Source organism: Schistocerca cancellata, chromosome 8, assembly GCF_023864275.1.
Source record: "Schistocerca cancellata isolate TAMUIC-IGC-003103 chromosome 8, iqSchCanc2.1, whole genome shotgun sequence".
In the NCBI taxonomy this organism is placed as follows: Eukaryota; Metazoa; Arthropoda; class Insecta; order Orthoptera; family Acrididae; genus Schistocerca; species Schistocerca cancellata.
Window position 1 is genome coordinate 341,811,420 of NC_064633.1, and position 23,532 is coordinate 341,834,951.

The 23,532-nt window shown below is 40.7% G+C and overlaps 1 protein-coding gene across 1 annotated transcript in view; it reads left to right on the forward strand.

Annotated features, from left to right (window-relative positions):
* The window catches only part of LOC126094510 (unconventional myosin-IXa-like), a 303,759-nt gene that overhangs the window by 40,751 nt on the left and 239,476 nt on the right, over positions 1 to 23,532 (forward strand). The window contains 1 exon segment of the mRNA XM_049908919.1: positions 20,131 to 20,460. Coding sequence (XP_049764876.1) covers positions 20,131 to 20,460 — 330 coding nt within the window.

Below are 23,532 nucleotides of genomic sequence, written 5' to 3' on the forward strand. Positions count from 1 at the left end.
TATTGGTATGTGAAAAATCAATTCTTCATTATGTGATAAACAATGGAGAATACAGGATGGAATGTAACAATATTATGAAAGGACGGTTGCTGCTCACTAAAAAGCAGAGATGCTGAGTCGTACGAGGGGCTATCCAAAATTTTCTGTACTGGTGCTGCCATCTGTTGAAAACCTTACCTTTGGACTAATGGTCACTATCACCCTCAAACTAGTTCCCATCCACATGTACACACCAGTCCCAGCACTTCTGCCACTGGTGAAACGTTTTCTGGAAGTCCTGCTCTTTGAGGGTGTTAATCACCGCCAGCGATGCTTCTTGAATCCTCTCTAGTGTTGAACTGGTGGCCTTTCAACTTGAGTTTCAGTTTTGGGAATAGTGCGAAGTCACAAGGTGCTAAATCTGGTGAGTACAGTGGGTGGGGTACAACTGCCATGTTTCTTTTTTTGCCAAAATGTCCTGCTGAGCAAGGACATGTGACAATGCGCGTTGTCGTGATGCAGCAGCCAGTACCCTCGATGCCAAAGTTCGGGTTGTCGTCGCCGCAGGTTTTCATGGAACTGTTGCAAAACGTCACTGTAGTACACGGAATTCACTGTTTGTTTGGGTGGGATGAATTCTGTGTGCACATTTCCCTTGGTATCAAAGAAATGATGATCATGCTCTTCACATTGCTCTTCACCTGTCTCGCTTTTTGGGGTCTTGGAGAGCCCGGGCTCTTCTACTGGGACGATTGTTGCTTTGTCTCTGGGTCATAACCGTAAATCCAGCTCTCGTCACTGGTGAAAACCAGTTGAAAGTAGGCTGGTTCGTTAAATGCGGTCTCATGAAGGTCCATGTACCCTTCAGCTCGCTGTGCCTTCTGATCAGCAGTCAAGATCCTTGGCACAAACTTGGCAGCGACACGATGCATGCCCAATTCATCAGTCAACATTTGTTGACATGTCCCATAACCAATACCCACTTCATCGGCAAGATCTTGAATGGTTCAATGTCGATCCACATGAACCAGTTGTTGAAGTTTGGCAACAATATCTGGCGTTGTGCGGCTAACGGGCTTTCCAGTGTGAGCATAATCTTTGATGTCTGTATAGCCGGCCCTGAACCGAGCATGCCACTCAAACACATGCTTACGGCTCTTGCTCTGTCCCCAAAACACTTCTTGAATCATTGGAAGGGTCTCCTTTGCACTTTACCGAGATTCACACAGAATTTGATACACACGCGCTGTTCTGTTGGTGGATCCATCATAAAATCGCCACACACCAAACGCAGAGTATTAAGGAAATCACTGTGGACACGCAACATGTCCTCTCAGCTGAATGCCACTCTGCACACAGTCTCATCAGATACGCAGCTCTCGCCATCTAGTGGTGCAAAGATCTACTACTCCTACTTTCCAGATGGCAGCACCAGTCCCAAAAATTATGGATTCCACCTCGTAGATAGGTACAGACAAAAGACTGTCACAAAATAAGCTTTTGCCCAACAAGGCCTCTGTCATAAATAAACACACACACACACACACACACACACACACACACACACACGCACACACGACCACAGTCACTATCAGCGGAAGCCAGACTACAAACAGCAGTGCAAGATGGGAGAGGCAACTGAGTGGGAGTGAGGAGGGGAAGGGATAGTAGGGTAAGAGTGTGGGATGGTAAAGTGCTGCTAGGGGAGCGTTCAGGGATGAGGTAGTGTGGTGTGCATACTGTAAGACCTTCGGTACACACACCATCAGATTATTTGACTTGTCGCTCTAACGAAGTAGGCAAGTGTCAGCAATATGTCTCGTGGTCTTATCGTGGCGTGTTTATCTTCTGCCGTTAGGTCAGACGATAGAAATGCCACTTGCACGCTTAGAGTAGCAGATTGACGGTGACCAACTTTAAACAGAAACTGATTAATTTTCACACACATTTATTAAAATAATAAAAAGCATAAAAATAACTTAACTTGGTTCTGGATGCTATTTACAATTGACATTCTGAAGTTCCTTTGGTCTTGGTACGTTAATCTTATTCTCACATATCTCTGATACTTGACGAAGTGTCTATACATTTCTCTTCATGGCTATGTACAGGAATAGATAATCTTATTAGGCACAGACTGAAACTTGCCTATAGACCGGTACAGACTAATGCAGACTGACTCATCGGAGGTCTGTACACTCGTTATAATACCTCGCGCGTTCAGGTATCACTGCGCGAGTGTGATCCGCGAGGAGAAAAGGTTCTACGTTAGCAGCAATCTCATTTGTTGCATTACATATTAATATGTGGATCGGCGGAAGCAGAATTTGGTCCGTCTCTATGACAGCGCCATCTCATAGTGCGGAGACGGACGAGCGCTGCGTCTGCGTTGTTGTGCTTAGCGAGGTGCGCTCTAGTGGGAAAGTTGTGTACGCGCTGACTACGCAGAACTATGTACACAACAGGTGGAGAGTGAGTAGAACAGCTAGGTGCAGTCTGGAGGTTAGACGGAGGGAGGGGGAGAGGGGGGGGGGTGGGGTAGAGGAAAAGGAGAGAAGTAAAAAGGTTGGGTGCGATGGTGGAAAAGGGGTTGGGTAGTACTTGAATGGGAACAGGGAAGGACCTAGATGGGTAAGGACAATGACTATTGTCTTTGAATATCTCACTTAAATTTTAAACCGTTTTCATATTAACATAAAATTCACTATGAAACCTGAAAAATAGGGCCAACTGTCTCTCCCTGAAACATTAGTGACGAACAGAATGGTCACATCCATGGGTCTCAGTATATATAGAAAACCAATGCCCACAGATTTATCTCTCCGCACTCAAAGCAATTACCATCTGTATCAAAGAAATTCTGTACTAAGGACATTTGGTCCAAAGAGCTCAAACACTGTAAGGTGGCTAGAGCCTTGCCAGTGAATTACAACATCTACAAATAGTGTTCCAAAGGATGGTTACGCAGATTGATAAATTGTGCAGGCATTTCGCCAGAAGCAACAATGCCTGAGGAAGGGGTTTAGTCAAAGGAAGAAAAAGAGAAGCAAAGAAATCTCAATGCTTCGGGAGTGCAGCCGGTTGTCATACCCCACACCATACAATATTTCACCTCGACACTTATCAGACATCTTCAGATGGGCCATTGGGGAGAGACAGTAATCATAGTGCTGTGTCACAAATAAACTAAGTAAAAACAAATTATCTTTCTCTTGGGAAGTTTCTACCACATCTAAAATTGATTCTTGTTTACAAAAATTCATAAAAACTATTACAAACCTCCTATTTCACATACAAAGATAGACAGTGAGTGCCAGACGAAGCCTACAAGGCAACATCTACTTGGAAATGACAGCAGATGAAAGAAATGGAATGATAGTTCCTCAAGTACAAATTCAGATTTCGTTTTAATCTGTTTCCAATGTTGGTCTCATTCTGCACACCACTAACATATGTAAACAGCTTATCAAGAAATCTGTCTGAACATGCTTCTATTGTCTGTCACGTTTCTCTATTTGCATATGCATTTCTTCTCCTCATTGAAACTGCATTCTGTAAAATGTACCAGTATATGCACTGCAAGAAGCACGGGGAATTTATTACGTAATGACCATGTAGCGGAGGTGCTGAGTTGTGCGCAAACACACACACACACACACACACACACACACACACACACACACACACACACACAGGCGCGCGCGCATGCGCGCGACCACTGTCTGTGGTAACTGAAGCCAGACTACAAACAGCGGCACATGATGGGAGAGGCAACCGGGTGGGGGTAAGAACAGGGTGTATACGGCCCGGGACATCCGGGAATTCCGGGAAAAACCCGGGAATTTTTTCATCCGGGACAAATCCGGGAAAAACCCGGGAATTTTTTAGAATTCTGGGATTTTTCGTTGTTTTAGATTTCAGTTAAAGTTTTGTAGGTGTGACGTGTAAGATCTGATACGCTGACAAAGAACTTTAGTCCACTACTGCTGAATAATATTGCAGCAATGAAACACAAATCAGAGAGTAACACCAAAATAAAAGTTTAGTTGCATAGAAAATGGGTAATTTACACAATGCACAGACCAGCTTACCGACACCGTTAAGTGTCAAAGGCTTTAGGTCGAAGATTATGCAGTACGTCCGTAACAACTAACGTGCATTCGATGTGTGTGACGTCACAATTGTTTACATTTCTAACAAATCACCAGAAAATATTACGAATAGTGGCTTGAGATGCGTTACTTTCAAAGGAAATTTCCACACAAGATGATTTATGTTACGTGTGAGAATGTGCAGTGAATTTCTTAAATCACAGGGCGTTATAACTCTCATTCAAAACGTAACACTTTGAGGATCAGCCATTTGAAAAATGTCGGGCCGAGAAGATAAGTCATTTATGCCACTATTTAAAATTTTACCGGCACATTTGTATTTGATATGACTTAACGTGTAACACACGCTAAAAAAAGACCTAGCTTCAAGTTAGTTTTCATATTTAATGTTGTTTTTACATAGATAAAAATTATGCGATCGATGGCAAAAAGTGTAATTGACCTTCAAAAAAAATGTGCATAATGTGTTACTGGGTAATGTCACAAGGCTCTTCATGCCAGAACACCTCGACTTTTCTACGCAACTGATAATCATTTTGGCACGATTTTAATTGCCAAATTACAGCCTGTTAGTAGGCCTACGGACTTCCTATCATTGTAGGACTAATATCAGTGAATGCCAATAGACGATGCAATTCTCGTTCGACATACACATCTACTTATGAGTTAAGCGCTGTAGAAACGCACTTTGCTGAGTTCAGCGAGCTCGGCCCACGTTCGTAACGTACGCGCCGCGGCCTGTCTTTCTCGTAGGCCTCGTGCTCTGAATAACTGCCGTCATTCGCTAGCGAGATCACGTGACATGAACTATGACTGGCTGACAAAAGTGCATCGCTCAACGCAATCTCTATTTTAGAGTTTCGGAAGCTACCGTGCTGTAATTTGTGGAATTTGTGTATATACTTTAGCAATACGAAAATAAACTCTGTGCATATTGTCTCGCATCAAACGACTTTCCAAACGCATTGTTTTTCCTAGATTTCGTTTTCTTAAATGCTGGGACGTCCTCCGCCGGTATAAGACCTTTACGATTCAAAGGACTGATAGGTTTTACAGCTCCGAGGGAAAGTATACTGCTACTTAACACGGATGTATTTTCACCCGCTTTATACGTAATTTCATCCGGGAGAAATTGTGTTTTTAACCGGGAAATCCGGGAAAAATCCGGGAATTTTTTTTTCTTGTCCACGTAGACACCCTGAAGAAAGAGAATGGGGTGGGGAGGGGGGAGGATAAAGCAGGGTAAGGGTGGGGGATGGTAAAGTGCTGCTGGGGGCAGAGTGCAGGTATAAGGTGGAGAGAGGGTAGGGCAGCTTGGGGCAATCAGTAGGTTAGATGGGGGGGTGGGGGTGGAGGGGTGGGGGCGCTAGTGGGAAAAGAGAGAAGTAAAAAGATTGGGTGCGATGGTGGAATAGAGGGCTGTGTAATGCTGGAATGGGAACAAGGAAGGGGCTGGATGGGTAAAGACAATGAAATATTCAAGTTCCTTTGTTCCATGTGGTCACACCACTAATGTGTAGTCCAGGTATTGATAGAAACATGTTGGCTTGAACTTGTTGGACTCTAATGTGTTTGCTTCAAAGTGTTTCATATATAGGTTTCCCAGACTACCTAAAGCCACATCATCAGTTTGTTCATAATATTTTCTGTGATACAGGAAACAAGTTGATACGAGAATGTGCTTCAAGAATTTAGTGAAACTATTGTCGACCTTCTTCACAATTAGTTCCAAGGATTCAGATTTGATACTCTCATGTTGAAACAGACCTTAATCTCAATATCATGGAACTGCAGTTGACTGAGGCTATGTATAAAATGAGCAGAGATGCGAATGTGGTGTTTACAATTCCCCACATTTTCTCTGACAACGTATTTCAGGCATTTTACCATTTAGTACATAGTTGTATCAGTATTACTTTGCATTTTGCAAAGGGACCACTTGGCAATCAGGTTTTTTAAATCTTCATTGATTTGAAATTCAGAACTTTGAAATCAGTTGCCAAGTGCAGTTACATGTGACTCTCAAAAATTCTCAAGAAAATCCACTTTGAAGTTCTCCAAGCAATTTTAATTCACTAAAAGTAGAACAGTTTTTGAAGGCCTTCATGACTCCGTTGATAACACAAGACTAGTAATTGCTGGCTCGAGCCTTTCTTCAGTCCCTCTCTCTTTTTTTCTCAATTCAAACTCCTACTTCATTTAAATGTAATAGTCATCAAAAATATCATTTTGGTTAACACATGTATAACTATAATTTTTATGAAAAATGCTCCACTTCTTATTTATAATTACACATCACACTCAAAATTCCAGTTGCAAATATAGATACTTATTAACAACCTGTTATAAATGATTGTTAATAAAAAAAAATTTCAATTTAAATAATTGAAAATTAAATTTTTGTGGGGTAAAAATGGAAAAAAGTTGGGTTGGAGTCAAATACTGGTTATTTGGACTATGTTGTTATATGCCACAGATGTGGTCTCACTCGAGCCAAAGTGATAAGCACGTAACATCACAGAAAAACATAATTTTCATGCTATTAAGCCCACCTGCTGCATTTTTACAGCTGCAGTTTGTTTTTTCAATAGATGAGTTAGAAAACAAACTTTTTTCGCAAAGTTTTGAAATGAATCATGAATACCCCATTTCACAGAAGATTGGATAGTACAACTGACGATGAACAATTGATTGAAGTTTTATGCAGTCTTCTCTGCCTTTAATTTCACTTCCGTGTTTGATCAAGTAGGTGCCAGTTCTATAGACACCTCATGAAGCTTTCCACTTAATGGTAAAAATAAATGTCAGTGGCTGTACTAACGGGGTGCATTTTTGTGGCAATTTCGGGGTGAAAATTTTCAAAAAACTTCATACTACAACAAGAAATGTAATGTGCCTACTGCTATTTGTAAGGCTGTGGACCACGTGAAAGTTTTGTGGTTGTCATTACTTATTTGTATTGTCTGCTTGTCTTAGGCAGCAGACTCCTTCTTTGAAGATACAATGTCTGTACCAACTGTAAATAGTACCATATACTAAGGGGGGAGGGGGGGGGGGGGAACAGTCCTTATAAGTTGCAAGTGGATTACCCCAAGTCTTAGCAGTCACGAAGTAGTTCTATATCTTTCTGCTTAAGTAAATCTCCTTTTCACAAACTAATTTTATTCACATTACTTGTTATCTAGAAAGAAAATTCTTACCACAGCAAAGTTTTGCATGTGAAATTACTCTATTTTCATTCTATTTTAACTTTAATCAGTGTGGATCAGCCACCTGAAAGAACTGTTCCACTATTAATAACCTCCACTGTTATGGGGCAGGCCTGACACACTGAGAAGAGATATCATCTTCCTTTGAATTTCATTTGTAGGATTGACATTTTTCTGTTTGTAAGCCATATCTTTTAAAAGATCAAAAATAACATGACATTAGGGCAATAGTGTTGCCCTTGTCGACTGGCAGAATTACAATTTCCTTGTTCTCTTCAAGATTCCTAAGTCCTACTTGCTATTTCTTGAAGATGTTTGAGGTAAGCGTTGTGTCACCTTGATAGCACTCCCCAAGTTTCGTGGTAAACCTCTTCTGCTTCATTTGGTGGGAGTGAACCTACAACGTACTCTGTGGAGCTGATATAATCCATTATTGATAGTAATTTTGATGGTCATGAAATGTAGCCCTGCAGCAAGGATCTTCACTTTATCCTCTTCCATATGTTTGACAGTAAAATTAATTATTCTGGATGTCAATGCTTCCTATCTTATCATTTTGTGGAAGTGATAGAATTCTGCTTTCTGGCAGGTAGTTATTTTAAACTATATGAAGTCTTCTTGTTACCAGTTCATATTGCCAACCCAATCATGAACATCTGCAGTAAGTGTGTCTGACACGGTAAGCTACCTTTACTCGCTGTCTTAGTTAAGACCTTTACTCGCTGCTTTGGTTAAGGTAAGACTGGATTGATCCTACATCAGCTACACGGACTGACCTCTTGTCTTCTTAATTGGAGCCATCACCATCCTTTACAAAGAAATTCCTCGCTAAAGACTCCACTTAACAGAGCCTGAATACTGTCATATGAGGAGAGCTGAGGCTGTAAACAGTTGTTGCAGTGAAAATCAACAATGCCCGACAAAGGTGCTGAGAGTGGAAAAGTAATTGAGAAGCCAAGGATAACATATCTGCCTTATACCAGACAAATCTTCTGAAACATCAGTAGACTCTTACAGAAATATAGCATCCAGTGTAATTTGCACACACAAAAAATATAAAAAGTCTGCTTGGTAATGTTAAAGACAACCTTGATCTCCTAGGCCATCCACAATATAGACGTAGCGTCTTTGATTAGTAATCAAAAGTCCTCGGTCCCAGATTCAAACCCTGACTGCTTAACTTTTGGATAAAAATCAGCAGTAATGGCAGCTGAAGACTTCTGGAAGAAGGAGTCACCCTCATTCTGCCAACCTCCTTGTCAAAGAGGGTGGAAGGGCAGACAGAGCTTCAAGGCACTCTCTTGCTGTTGGGATGGGAAAGTGCTCCTAAAAGCTGGAAGAATCAGCAATGAACAAGGGCATGAGGATGCAGAAGGCAATGGAAACCACTGCATTAAAGGCAAATAACGTGTATCCACAGGGCATGTGGCATGTAACTGAAAAAGTGTAAAGACGATCTCTATTGGGAAAAGATTGTGTACTAGACCCCGATTTGGATGACCAGGAGGGTAATGCCAAGGCGGAGGTGATCATAAAAAAAAAAGGTTAAATAACCAATGTTCTGTGAGTCGGGATGTGGAATCCCAGAAGTTTGAAAGTGGTAGGGAAGCTAGAAAATGTGAGAAGGCACATGCTAAAGGCTCAGTCTAGAAATAGTGGGCGTCAGTGAAATGAAATGGAAAGAAGACCAGGATTTCTGGTCAGAGGAGTATGACTAACATCAACAGCAATAGAAAATGATATAATGGGAGTAGGGTTCATTGTAACTACGAAGATAGAGCAGAGAGTTTGTTGTGGGTTGATAATTGTAATTATAGACACTCTGGAAATATTGATTATCCTTGAATTAATGTTTTATATTCCATGATGTACGTTCCTTGGAGAGAAATAAATTAATTTTGTATTGGAATCACGGTGTTGTGTGTCCGTAATATTTTGGTGCCGAAACCCGGGAGAAATTGCGATTTCTTGCATGATTTCAACAATTAACGGCTTACTTCACGCTGTAGGAAACAAGAGACGACGCCGAACCGCATCACAAGCTAAGTCCATTCCAATATAATATGATCGCATGAACTGGTTGCTTCAAAACAATTTTTGCAGCTTTGTATTGCAAGCCTGAAACTCAGAGTAGTTAGTTTTGTTAAAAGGTTTTCGTTCACTTACGTTTGCATATACGCTGCTTGTTAAGCGTTTAAGCTATTCTTACGCGCACTCGTAAACAATCTTACAACAGCGGTCTTTAGTAAGACATAATGCAGGACGAATCAGAGATACAGTTAGCAAACTTCAAAAGAAAGTGAACTAGGGAGAGGACTAATGCTACGTGGTTTTCTGTGACTGTTGATGCTCTTACCACAGAAAGCCCGTTTGATGATTTTGGACATTACAGGGAACGTCTTCAAGAAACTCTAGAGAAGCTCGTTTCATTAGATGACGCTATTCATAATTTTCTCTCTGACGATGAATACAATGCAGACGTGCTGAGCTGTGAGGAATATATAGACAAAGTCAAACGCGCTATACAGAAGGCTACAAAAGCAATTGATTACAAGCTTTCAGCCACAACGTCGCAGACGAATATCACGTCACCACCAGTGCTCACACAACCAACTGTATTCCACTCTGTCAAGCTACCAGCAATTAAGCTTGAGTTATTTTGTGGAGATGTCGAAATGTGGTCCCGCTTCTGGGAACAATTTGAATCGACCATTGATAAAGACCCATCCGTTTCTACAGTAAACAAACATTTTTTCCTACGAGGGTATCTGTCAGGCGAACCGAAGTTGCTAGTAGATGGAATACCTATAACGGCTAACACGTATGAAGAAACAAAGAAAATTTTATTGAATAGATATGGAGATAGCAATTGCATTATACAGGTGCACCTCGATTATTTGGATGCGCTAAAGCCTGTACAGTCAGCGACACCTGAAACGCTGGACAGTACATTCCTGGAATGTAACCGTCGTATTCAAGCAGTGCGTGCCTTTGGAGAAGGTGTCGTGGCATATGGTAAAATTCTCACTATGAAAATTCTGCGTGCATTTCCTGCTGAAATGTGCCAGAAATGGGTCATTCATGCTAGAAGAACCGAAGTAGCGGAAGGAGATGTACTGAAACTACTTAACTTTTTGGAAGAAGAAGTTCGTGGTGCTCTCACTGCACAAAAGATTCGTACAGAATATCAGTCATCTCCTAGCTTCACGCCCACTGCAGCAGCACTTCACATAAATTCAAAGCAAGCAAAAAATCCGCGTAAGCCTAAACGAGAAGTACCGGTACAACCATATTGCGTATTTTGCGTAGCTCGCTCTCATTGGGCCCAAGACTGCAATATAGTAACTGACAGCCAACAACGCATCGATAAACTAAAGCAAGATAATCCCTGTTTTATATGTCTAAACCGAGGTCATAATGCTAGAAACTGCAGTAAAAAGGGCAAGGTCTCGTGTTCTAAGTGCAAGAAAAGTCATCACAAAGCAATCTGTACTGACATTGCTGCCTCTTCTTCATCTTCTCAGCAAATTAGCTCTACATCTGTAGGGAGAATCGATGTAAGTTCAGCAGGTTTTACTTATCTTCAGACAGCTCAAGTTTGGGTCAGTGGACCTACAGGATTAAGCAAATTTACTCGCTGCGTTCTGGATAGCGGTAGTCAGTCAAGCTTCATTTCCAAGTTCCTGTTTGATGAGCTAGGTTTAAGAACTATAGAACATCGTGATCTATCTGTCAACGCCTTTGAAATGCCATCCACAACTTCAACGCATCGTAGAGTCATAGAATTCACACTACAGGGTACATGGACTAATTCCAAGACGTCTGTGACTGCGTTTGAAAGCACATACTCATTTTCCGCGCACGCAACTGTGCCTTCTGATTTAAGAAAACTTGTACGCACACGGGGACTTCAGTTTTCGGACATAAGGGATGGTACAGAAGATCTTCCCATCGAGATTCTTATCAGAGTAGATTACTATTGGAAAATCGTTAAAAGATTCCCTTCCGATTCGACTAACGTCATCAGTTGTTCTGGTACCTTCCATTCTAGGTTGGATTCTTAGTGGAAGCAAATCAAGCACCACGGCTAACCTTATGATGGCAAACTACATCAGTTTAGAGACAGCGACAACAACAGACGATATTTTACAACGTTTCTGGAATTTAGAAACAATGGGAATCACAGAAGATGAAACAACTCTGAATCAGAAGGAATTGGCGTTATTGCAAGATTTCTCAAAATCCTACTGCATCGAAGACAAAAGAAGAGTGGTGTCTTTCCCCAGAAAACCCAACGTTATGTTATTAAATATCTTCAGCAAGCAGAGAAGAGATTTGCTTCACTGGAGAAAAAAATTACATAGGAAAATAAACTGAAACAAATTTACGAGGCGCAAATGATAGAACACATCAAGAAGAAACATGTGGAAGTCACCCCTTCTGGACAGAAATTGCGTGACACATTTTATCTACAACATCATGCAGTAAAGAAAGAAAAGTTAGGTGTCATCAAATGGAGGATTGTATTTGATGGTTCGTCGCACGACCAGAATGCACACTCATTGAATGACTCTTTAGAAATAGGTCCTAATTTATTTCCTGACATTCTTTCAATATTACTGAGATATTGTCTACATCGAGTAGCCTTAATTGCCGATATCAAACAAGCATTTCTACAGTTAGTTCTTCACAGGAAAGATAGAGATCTCACGAGGTTTTTGGTACAAAGTAATTGTAGATCAACAAGGAAACTATATTACAATTGACGAAAGGATTACATACCGCTTCACCCAGCTACCTTTCGGACTTACCTGCAGTCTGTTTCTTCTTGCAGCCATGCTGAAAGAACTTGCTGTAATGCACAAAATGAATTTTCCGCAAGCTGCTTTACTTGTTGAAGATTATATGTACATGGATGATTTTGTAGCAGGTGCTAAAGATGACAATGCCGTAATTAACTTATATTATGAGCTTACATCACTCATGGGACAGATCAGTCTACCAATGGCAAAGTGGGCCCCAAATTCAAGCCAACTGATTGGAATATGGCAATCAGAAGGTGTCATAAACACTACAGATACGGAGGTACTGGGAGTCCACTGGAACACACAGACTGATACGCTCAGTGTTGTACACAACAGTTTTACCAACAATGTTATAAATCGTCCTGCCACTAAGCGAGATGTACTACGAAACACTGCTAGATCATATGACCCACTGGGTTTGTTGTCGCCTGTGTCCCTCACTGCAAAAATAATTTTCAAGAAATTTGGTCAAGAGGAATTGAATGGGATGAGCTTTTACCCCTTGATCTTAGCGAACGCTGGCATCAACATTGCCATCATGTTCACACATAAAAATGCCCCGATGGGTTGGTGTATCTGAAAACACTGAGCCAGAAATCCATGTCTTTTGCGACGCATCAGAAAAGGCCTACGGAGCAGTCCTTTATGTACGGTGCACCACAACAAATATGGTATCAGTCCATCTAATTTGCAGTAAAAACCAACTAACTCCCATTAAAAAAATAACTCTTCCACGGCTGGAACTTCTAGCGACACTTCTTGGATCAAGACTACTTCATTATTTCTGTAAGGCCACGAGCTATAATGCAAGTCGTGCAACATTGTGGACTGACTCAACTGTAGCCTTAGGATGGATACAACATTACCCTAATCGATGGAAAACCTTTGCGTCAAACCATGTTACGGAAATACAATGACTAACGAATCCGTCACAGTGGAGGCACTGCCCTGGTGACGAAAATCCAGCTGATCTAACCTCCAGAGGTACCACAGCAGACAAACTTCACCATGCTTCTGTATGGTTCCATGGACCTGCTTGGTTAACAAAGAACAGAACACAGTGGCCTCAAATTTCACAGACAGAAGAGCACTCCTTGCCAGAAAAGAAGAAATTAACAGACCAAGTCTTCATGGTACAAACAACGGTTCCTATTTTAACAGCTACACGGTACAGCAGCTACTTCAAGCTTTTAAGAGTTACAGGATGGGTACTTCGCTTTAAACGGCACTTATTGAAAGAAAACAGAACATATGGAGAACTAACAGCATCAGATTTGGGCGAAGCACGCAGTTACTGGATTCAAGTTGTTCAACAGCAACATTTTGCGCTCGACCTGCATGCACTATACGACAACATACCTCTACCACGTAATTCTCAGATAGCTCGCCACAACCCATTCTTGGATAATGGTCTTATTCGTCTCAGTGGGCGGCTGCAATTTGAAGAATTACCCAGAGATCAACGCCACCCGATTCTTCTTGAAAGACATCATCATTTCACACATTTACTGATCCAGCAGACTCACATTCGTTTGCATCACCTTGGAGTAAACATAGTGTTATCTGAACTGAGAACAGAATTCTGGATCCTTAGAGCTCGACAGACAATTAAACATGTTCTACACCGTTGCCTACCTTGTAAGATGGAGAAAGCCCACGTTGTTCAACAAACTGAGGCTCCATTACCAGCTGAACGAGTCTCACCACTGAGACCATTTGCAGTAACAGGTGTTGACTTTGCTGGTCCATTATATGTCAGACAAGGACATATTACGAAGAAAGCGTATATTGCTCTATTCACATGCGCAACAACACGAGCCATACACCTGGAACTACGCTCAGATATGTCAACTGACAGGTTTCTTCAAGCCCTACAAAGGTTTGTCGGAAGACGAGGAGTGCCCAGCACAATTTACACTGATAATGCTACTACCTTCCATGCCACGCACTTAGAGCTGAAGGAGCTCTGGCAGGCTCTCATGGCAAGCAAGACGCACAAGTACCTCGCCCAGCAAGCCATCACTTGGAAATTCATCGCCCCACACGCGCCTTGGTGGGGAGGATTGTAGGAACGGATGGTGGGATCTGTCAAACGCTGCCTGAGAAAAGTTGTAGGACAGTCACAGTTGGACGAAGAAGGGCTCGACACAATCCTGGTCAGCATAGAAGCAGCACTAAACTCTAGACCAATTACGCAAGGGGGAGAGGAATCTGAGCCACTGACGCCCGCACATTTCCTTGTAGGTGATCGACTCACAACACTACCTACTGGTCCAGAATCACCCGTTAGAAAGGACTTGTCCAAGGAATTTCAATGGCTGCCGAAGATGGTAGAACACTTCTGGAACAGGTGGAAGAAATAATATCTGATCCTGCTCAAAAACTTCCATGTAACTCATCACCCAAGGCCAGGTTCAGGAAGACTCCAGCTGGGTGATGTCATTCTTCTACAAGAGGATGTTCGGCCACGACACGTGGAGGAAGGCGCGGATAGAAGATCTTCATGAAGGAAGAGATGGGGAAATAGGAACTGTAACCTTACAAACTTCAGAAGGATCCATAATCTCACGTCACGTTCAACTGGTCATTCCTCTAGAAGTTGACCAAGGTGGGGAGGGTGTTGCGGGTTGATATTTGTAATTAGAGACACTCTGAATTATCCTTGAATTAATGTTTTATATTTCATGATGTACGTTCCTTAGAGAGAAATAAATTAATGTTGTATTGGAATCACGGTGTTGCGTGTCCGTAATAGAGTTACTGTGATCAGTTCAGTGACATTTAGTAACAGGGTTGCTATCTGATTCAACAGCAAACCAACACAGACAACGATAGTTCAGGTATATGTGCTGAAATCACAAGTAGAAATTGAAGAGAGAGAGAAAGTATTGTAAGATATTGAACACGTAATTCAGTACATAAAGGGAGGTGAAAATCAAATAGTTGTGGGGGATTGGAATGTGGGTCTAGGGGAAGGAGTGGAAGAAAGGGTTACAGGAGAATATTGGCTCGGTAGTAGGAATGAGAGAGGAGAAATACTAGTTGAATTCTGCAAGGAAGCTAAGACGAAATGGCTACATGAAAAATGCAAAGAAATAGAAAAAGAAATGATTGTCGTACTAACTCAGCATATAGAAAAGTCAGAACAACAGAGGTGAGATAGGATATGTGGAAAGAGTACATTGAGGGCATCTGCGGTGGCGATGACTTGTCTGATTATGTGTTAGAAGAGGAAACAGGGGTCAGTAGGGAAGAAATAGGTAGGGGGTCCTGTATTAGAATCAGAATTTAGACATGCTTTGGAAGACTTAAAATCAAATAAGGGAGAAGGGGTAGACAATATCGCATTGGAATTTTTAAAATCATTGGGTGAGAATTATGTGTGTGTGTGTGTGTGTGTGTGTGTGTGTGTGTGTGTGTGTGTGTGTGGGTGGGTGGGGGGGGGGGGGGAGGAAGGAGGATATTTTTTCACACAGTTTCCAAGATTGCAAGAGCGGACAAGTGCATGAATTATGGCACAGTCAGCTTGACAACTAGTGCATCCAAGTTGCTGACTGGAAAAATATACAGAAGAATGGAAAAGAAAACTGAAGATCTATTAGATGATGATTAGTTTGGCTTTGGGAAAGGTGAAGGCTCCAGAGAGACAGTTCTGACATTGTGGTTGATAATGGAAGAACGACTGAAGAAAAATCAAGACATTTGTCAACCTGGAAAATGTTTTCAGCTGTGTAAAATAGTGTAAGATATTTGAAATTCTGAGAAAAATTGGGGTAAGCTATAGGGAAAGATGGGTAATATACAATATGTACAAGAACCTGGAGGGAATGGTAAAAGTGGAAGATGAAAAAGAAGTGCTTGGATTAAAAAGGATGTAAGATAGGGATGTAGTCTTCCACCCCTACTAGTCAATTTAATCGTTGAAGAAGCGATGACAGAAATAAAACATGGGTTCAAGAAGGGGGTGAAAATTAAGTGTGGAATAGTGTCAGTGTTAAAATTCACTGATGACGTTGCTATCTGCAGTGAAAACGGAGAAGAATTACAGTATCTGTTGAATAGAATGCACAGTCCAGTGAGTACAGAATATGGATTGAGAGTAAATCAAAGAAAGACGAAAGTAATGAGAAGTAGCAGAAGTGAAAACATCGAGAAACTAACCATGGTTGGAGATCATGAAGTAATCGTTATTGGTGATCACGAAGCAGATGAAGTTAAGGAATTCTGCTACCTAGGCAGTAAAATAAGCCATGATGGGCAGAGCAAGGAGAATATAAAATGCAGACTAGTACTGGCAGAATGGGCATTCATGGCCAAGAGAAGTCTACTGGCATCAAAAATAGGTCTTAATTTGTGGAAGAAATTTCTGAGAATGTGCGTTTGGAGCACAGTATTGTATGGTAGTGAGACATGGACTGGGAAAACTGGAACAGAAGAGAACAGAGCATTTGAGATGTGGTGGTACAGAAGCGGGTTGAAAATTATGTGGATTGATAAGCTAAGTAATGAGGTTCTCTGTAGAATAGACAAGAAAAGGAATGTATGGAAAACACTGACAAGAAGGGACAAGATGATAGGACATATGTTAAGACATCAAGGAATAATTTTCTTGCTAGTAGAGGGATATGTAGGTGGTAAAACCTGTAGAGGAACACAGAGATTGGGATATATCCAGCTAATAATTGGGGACATGGATTGGCAAGTGCTATTCTGAGATGAAAGGTTGGCACAGGAGAGGAATTTGTTGTGGGCTACATCAAATCCAGCAGAAGACTGACTTAAAAAAAAAATTACAAACGAGAGAGCAGATAGGTGGAAAGATTATATTGACTGGGCGTGGCTGATGACAAGATAGAAAAAGAAACAGGAGTTGGTATAAAAGGGATAGGGGACCCAGATTACATGCAAATTGAGGAAAGCTGGAAGGAACATCGGTGGTACACCTGACTAAAATAACAGTGAGATGACATACAAGGAGATCAGTTATCATGGTGTAAATGCAAAGTTTCTGGGACAGCATAATTAAGGAGTCAATTGAAATAAGACGATTGGAAAACATGATAAACTGTGATGGTGGTTTCAATTTAAAGAAGGCTCTAAGTCTAATGTTCAATTAAGTAAGAGCTCACCAACCGTCTCGTCCAATAGAGCTGGAAAACAGAGTGTTGCAGTGGTGAAGTGGCTGCCTCTCCTAAAAGAATCTCAATGAGACTGGAACAAAAAATCTTGTTTGCTATTCTGAAACTACTACTGTGAACAGGATCTAGTATATTCTCTGGTGCTCTGACACCCACCTGGATTCATTGGAGTCTGTAGCCTCAATCCACCTGAAAAATGCTAAGATAATGTGCAGTTTATGAAGTAACAGTGCAAAACTGAAATAAAAATGAGAGTCAGAGAGCAGAGCGCATGTATGGAGAGAAACTGATATAAATAGCAGTGCAATAGCAGCGATAATTGACAGTGTGGTTGGAGTCCATACGGTGAGTATACAAACCAACTGCACAACTAACAGTAATTGAAGATGACTGGATCAGTTCTCAAAATATTGTGCAGAAAATGAAATTGATAACTTGGCTGCATACCTGAGTGCACACCATTAATCAATCACACTGAGAAAACCTTGAGAGATCACAAGCTGTCATGGTCACTACATACAAATCAGCTGTAGTGAACTAAGTGACAAAATAAAATGTACTCCAGTTCCTCAGCTTCACCTACAGGAAATCCAATCATATAGTTACTTTATGTTTCCTTACAGTTATCCTACTTAGGCCACAGAATCCAATGACTCCAGGTGGATGTCAGAGCACCATAGAATCTACTAGATCCTGTTCACAGGAGTAGTTTCAGAATAGCATACTACATCTACATCTACATCCATACTCCGCAAGCCACCTGACGGTGTGTGGCGGAGGGTACCTTGAGTACCTCTATCGGTTCTCCCTTCTATTCCAGTCTCGTATTGTTCGTAGAAAGAAAGATTGTCGGTGTGCCTCTGTGTGGGCTCTAATCTCTCTGATTTTATCCTCATGGTCTCTTTGCGAGATATACGTAGGAGGGAGCAATATACTGCTTGACTCCTCGATGAAGGTATGTTCTTGAAACTTCAACAAAAGCCCGTACCGAGCTACTGAGCATCTCTCTTGCAGAGTCTTCCACTGGAGTTTATCTATCATCTCCGTAACGCTTTCGCGATTACTAAATGATCCTGTAACGAAGCGCGCTGCTCTCCGTTGGATCTTCTCTATCTCTTCTATCAATCCTATCTGGTATGGATCCCACACTGGTGAGTAATATTCAAGCAGTGGGCGAACAAGTGTACTGTAACCTACTTCCTTTGTTTTCGGATTGCATTTCCTTAGGCTTCTTCCAATGAATCTCAGTCTGGCCTCTGCTTTACCAACGATCAACTTTATATGATCATTCCATTTTAAATCACTCATAATGCGTACTCCCAGATAATTTATGGAATTAACTGCTTCCAGTTGCTGACCTGCTATATTGTAGCTAAATGATAAGGGATCTTCCTTTCTAAGTATTCGCAGCACATTACACTAGTCTACATTGAGATTCAATTGCAATTCCCTGCACCATGCGTCAATTCGTTGCAGATCCTCCTGCATTTCAGTACAATTTTCCTTACAACCTCTCGATATACCAGAGCATCATCCGCAAAAAGCCTCAGTGAACTTCCGATATTATCCACAATGTCGTTTATGTATATTGTGAATAGCAACGGTTATACGATACTCCCCTGCAGCACACCTGAAATCACACTTACTTCAGAAGACTTCTCTCCATTGAGAATGACATGCTGCGTTCTGTTATCTAGGAACTCTTCAATCCAATCACACAATTGGTCTGATAGTCCATATGCTCTTACTTTGTTAATTAAATGACTGTGGGGAACTGTATTGAATGCCTTGCAGAAGTCAAGAAGCAAAGCATCTACCTGGGAACCTGTGTCTATGGCCCTGTGTCTCGTGGACAAATAGCGCGAGCTGGGTTTCACACGATCGTCTTTTTCGAAACCCATGCTGATTCCTACAGAGTAGATTTCTCCAGAAAAGTCATTATACTCGAACATAATATTTGTTCCAAAATTCTACAACTGATCGACGTTAGAGATATAGGTCTATAGTTCTGCACATCTGTTTGACGCCCCTTCTTGAAAAACTGGATTTTTTGTTCCAGTCTCATTGAGAGTCTTGTAGGAGAGGCAGCCACTTCACCACTGTAACACTCTGTTTTAATTATGCAATAATATTCTATCTAATACTTACCGGCTTCCTAGAAGTGGACTCTGTTAATCATAAAATAAAATAAAATTGCTGGACAGTAGTTGGCAGCAAAATAGTTACCTGAGTTATAGTTTGGAGTGATTCAGATCTCTGTTGGTGTATTTGGAATTAGGTTTCCACGAGTTCCTAAAACAATTTTGAGTTCCTTGAACAAAGCCACGTCTGAATCCTCCACTTCCCATGTCCATCTAACCTACTGCACCATTTGCAGTGAGGTGTTTAACAGTGTCCTGCATTCCTCCTTATATGGCAAAAGTCCAGAGTCTTAAGATTGTACGTTTTGTGTCTGTTTTTCATAACAGTAATTTGTCTGGAACAACAATTGACAGAAGAGGAATGAAAGATAAAAAAAAAAGACGGAAAATTTCTCTTATGGCTTTTACATTTCTTACAGCAAGAAATGAGTACTTAATTAATAGATGCAACATGTGTCATGATTCAGTGATAGCATCATTGTACAAGGTCTTCACAATTGGATTTAAATTTGTTCATTTTCTGTGATTCACTTTATGACATTGTAATGAATTTTCTTTACAGAGATGTTTTGTAAATCTGTCAGTGCTGTGGCTGTCAACATATTATTCTCAGCAGTGTTTGAATTTATTCCACATTCAGAAACACCATCTTCTGTAGAGATTTCTGTATTAATGTGTGTATATGTTATTTTTGATCTTGTAATGTCTAAAATTGTGGTTTTAATGCTACTGGTTTTCATTCACAGAGTGATTGTTACACCTTTGACAGTGCCGATGAGAAATATGAGTTTTCACGCCTGAAACAGTCTATGGAAATGGTTGGCTTTGCAGCAGAGAAACAGAGACGTCTCTTTGCGGTATTGTCGGCAGTACTGTTACTTGGCAATGTGGAATTCGCACCACGCAAATCGGCTGCCTATCATCATGATGAAGCAGTTGGAGTGAAAAATCTGGAAGTTGTACAACTCATATCCCAGTTACTCAGGGTACGACAGGAGACTCTTATGGCGGCTCTTACGGCAAAACGTGCACGCGCATCAGGAGAGACACTGGTGATAAATTTTCGCCTACCAGAGGTAAGCCATAAAGCAAAAATGCTTTATTACATTCTTTTGTGGTAAACCTTATATGTGCCTGTTCTCTGATTTATACTTGTGAGCATGGGAGTTGAATTTATATTAAATACCTTAAGATAAGGCTTTCAAGAATTGAATTAAATGTATCATAGTTCAGAATAATTTTGCATTGTATTCTCTGTGAATTGTAGTGCTGTTACTTCTCACCCTGGCCTGCATAAAAACTCCCAAATAATTATTTTTTACTTTTATGAATGTGACATGAATGTAGATGAAGACGAAATGGGAGATAAGATACTGCGTGAAGAGTTTGACAGAGCACTGAAAGACCTGAGTCGAAACAAGGCCCCGGGAGTAGCTAACATTCCATTTGAACTACTGATGGCGTCGGGAGAGCCAGTCATGACAAAACTCTACCATCTGGTGAGCACGATGTATGAGACAGGCGAAATACCCTCAGACTTCAAGAAGAATATAATAATTCCAATCCCAAAGAAAGCAGGTGTTGACAGATGTGAAAATTACCGAACTATCAGTTTAATAAGTCACAGCTGCAAAATACTAACGCGAATTCTTTACAGACGAATGGAAAAACTGGTAGAAGCCGACCTCGGGGAAGATCAGTTTGGAGTCCGTAGAAATGTTGGAACACGTGAGGCAATACTGACCTTACGACTTATCTTAGAGGAAAGATTAAGAAAAGGCAAACCTACGTTTCTAGCATTTGTAGACTTAGAGAAAGCTTTTGACAATGTTAACTGGAATACTCTCTTTCAAATTGTGAAGGTGGCAGGGGTAAAATACAGGGAGCGAAAGGCTATTTACAGTTTGTACAGAAACCAGATGGCAGTTATAAGAGTCGAGGGACATGAAAGGGAAGCAGTGGTTGGGAAAGGAGTAAGACAGGGTTGTAGCCTCTCCCCGATGTTATTCAATCTGTATATTAAGCAAGCAGTAAAGGAAACAAAAGAAAAATTCGGAGTAGGTATTAAAATTCATGGAGAAGAAGTAAAAACTTTGAGGTTCGCCGATGACATTGTGATTCTGTCAGAGACAGCAAAGGACTTAGAAGAGCAGTTGAACGGAATGGACAGTGTCTTGAAAGGAGGATATAAGATGAACATCGACAAAAGCAAAACGAGGATAATGGAATGTAGTCGAATTAAGTCGGGTGATGCTGAGGGAATTAGATTAGGAAATGAGACACTTAAAGTAGTAAAGGAGTTCTGCTATTTAGGGAGTAAAATAACCGATGATGGTCGAAGTAGAGAGGATATAAAATGTAGACTGGCAATGGCAAGGAAAGCGTTTCTCAAGAAGAGGAATTTGTTAACATCAAGTGTAGATTTAAGGGTCAGGAAGTCGTTTCTGAAAGTATTTGTATGGAGTGTAGCCATGTATGGAAGTGAAACATGGACGATAACTAGTTTGGACAAGAAGAGAATAGAAGCTTTCGAAATGTGGTGCTACAGAAGAATGCTGAAGATAAGGTGGGTAGATCACGTAACTAATGAGGAGGTATTGAATAGGATTGGGGAGAAGAGAAGTTTGTGGCACAACTTGACTAGAAGAAGGGATCGGTTGGTAGGACATGTTTTGAGGCATCAAGGGATCACAAATTTAGCATTGGAGGGCAGTGTGGAGGGTAAAAATCGTAGAGGGAGACCAAGAGATGAATACACTAAGCAGATTCAGAAGGATGTAGGTTGCAGTAGGTACTGGGAGATGAAGAAGCTTGCACAGGATAGAGTAGCACGGAGAGCTGCATCAAACCAGTCTCAGGACTGAAGACCACAACAACAACAACGAATGTAACATTGGCAGAAGATTATAAAACATTGTCTGCTCTCTAGTTTATGTGGTAGCTGCATAATTGCAAATTCACTAGTGATCCCAAGTTAGTGGTGCTATACCTGTAATGCCATTAAGTGCAATGTTCACTGTTTTGCATTCGGTTTTATTGTGTGTAGAAATTTATTTTTGAATAGGCTAACATTACCATTCCTGAAATTGACTCAATAAATTACCTTATTCTTTAGTAATGAAATTTAATATTAACTGAAATGCATAGTCTCCGCAGTACACCAGTCTTCATATGTACTACGTCAGCATCTTGCTCAGTCATGAAAAATCCAGTTATGCAGTAAATAGTCAAATCTTCATGCTTTGTGGGTTCGTAGTTGGGCGTCAGGGTACCTACTCCCAGTGTACATATTTTTACTGTACTTGTATTGTGACATTAGCCAGCACTCACCAAGTGACAGTGTTTTAAGATCTCTTCAGTTGAGTGACTTGTAAAACATCAAAATTTATGTACACAGAGAAATGTGCTGTAATTACTATTTTATTCAAAACATGTACATAGATTTCACAAAATTACTGACAAGCTTCTGGTTTTACTCACAGCTCTGGGTTTTCTGACTAAAATCAATTTCCTTCTTTTTCCTGCACTTTTTACTGTTTGCAACCACCATTAAATTGTTGCAAATATTTTCTGAGTGAAATTTTTCTGTATCACTTCCATAATAGACTCAAAATTATGAAGTGTAAATGTGTGTGAATAACCTACGTCTAGACAGAAAAAAATTGTTCTGACTGGTATAATAGCAGGGCTGCTCTGAAAAGAGAACTAAATCTTGTCACTGTACAGGGAAAGGTATGTCCACCCTCTGCCTTTTTTTTACTCTGCCGTTCATGTTGTTAATAATAATGATGATAACAATAATATTAATAATAATAATAATAATAATAATAATAATAACTCATTAGATTGGGTCAGTGCAGACACACATGTAGTTGATGCTATGTTAAAATACAGGAATGTAGTAGACAACAGGTGCAAAAACTCTTACGGGAAAAGGCAAACCATTTTTTCAAGGCTAAAGGAGTAGATAGGAGGAGAAAAATGTAACCAGAAATTCAGATTGGCTGAGGCATTAGGAAAAAAGGAAAAAGAGTATGGAAAGAAGAGTGAAACAAAACAGAAGAGGAGGTTAATGCGTTTGACTTAAAGGGAGAGAGAACACAGAAAAAAAATCAATACTAGAAAGAAATATAGCAAAAGAAGGGATT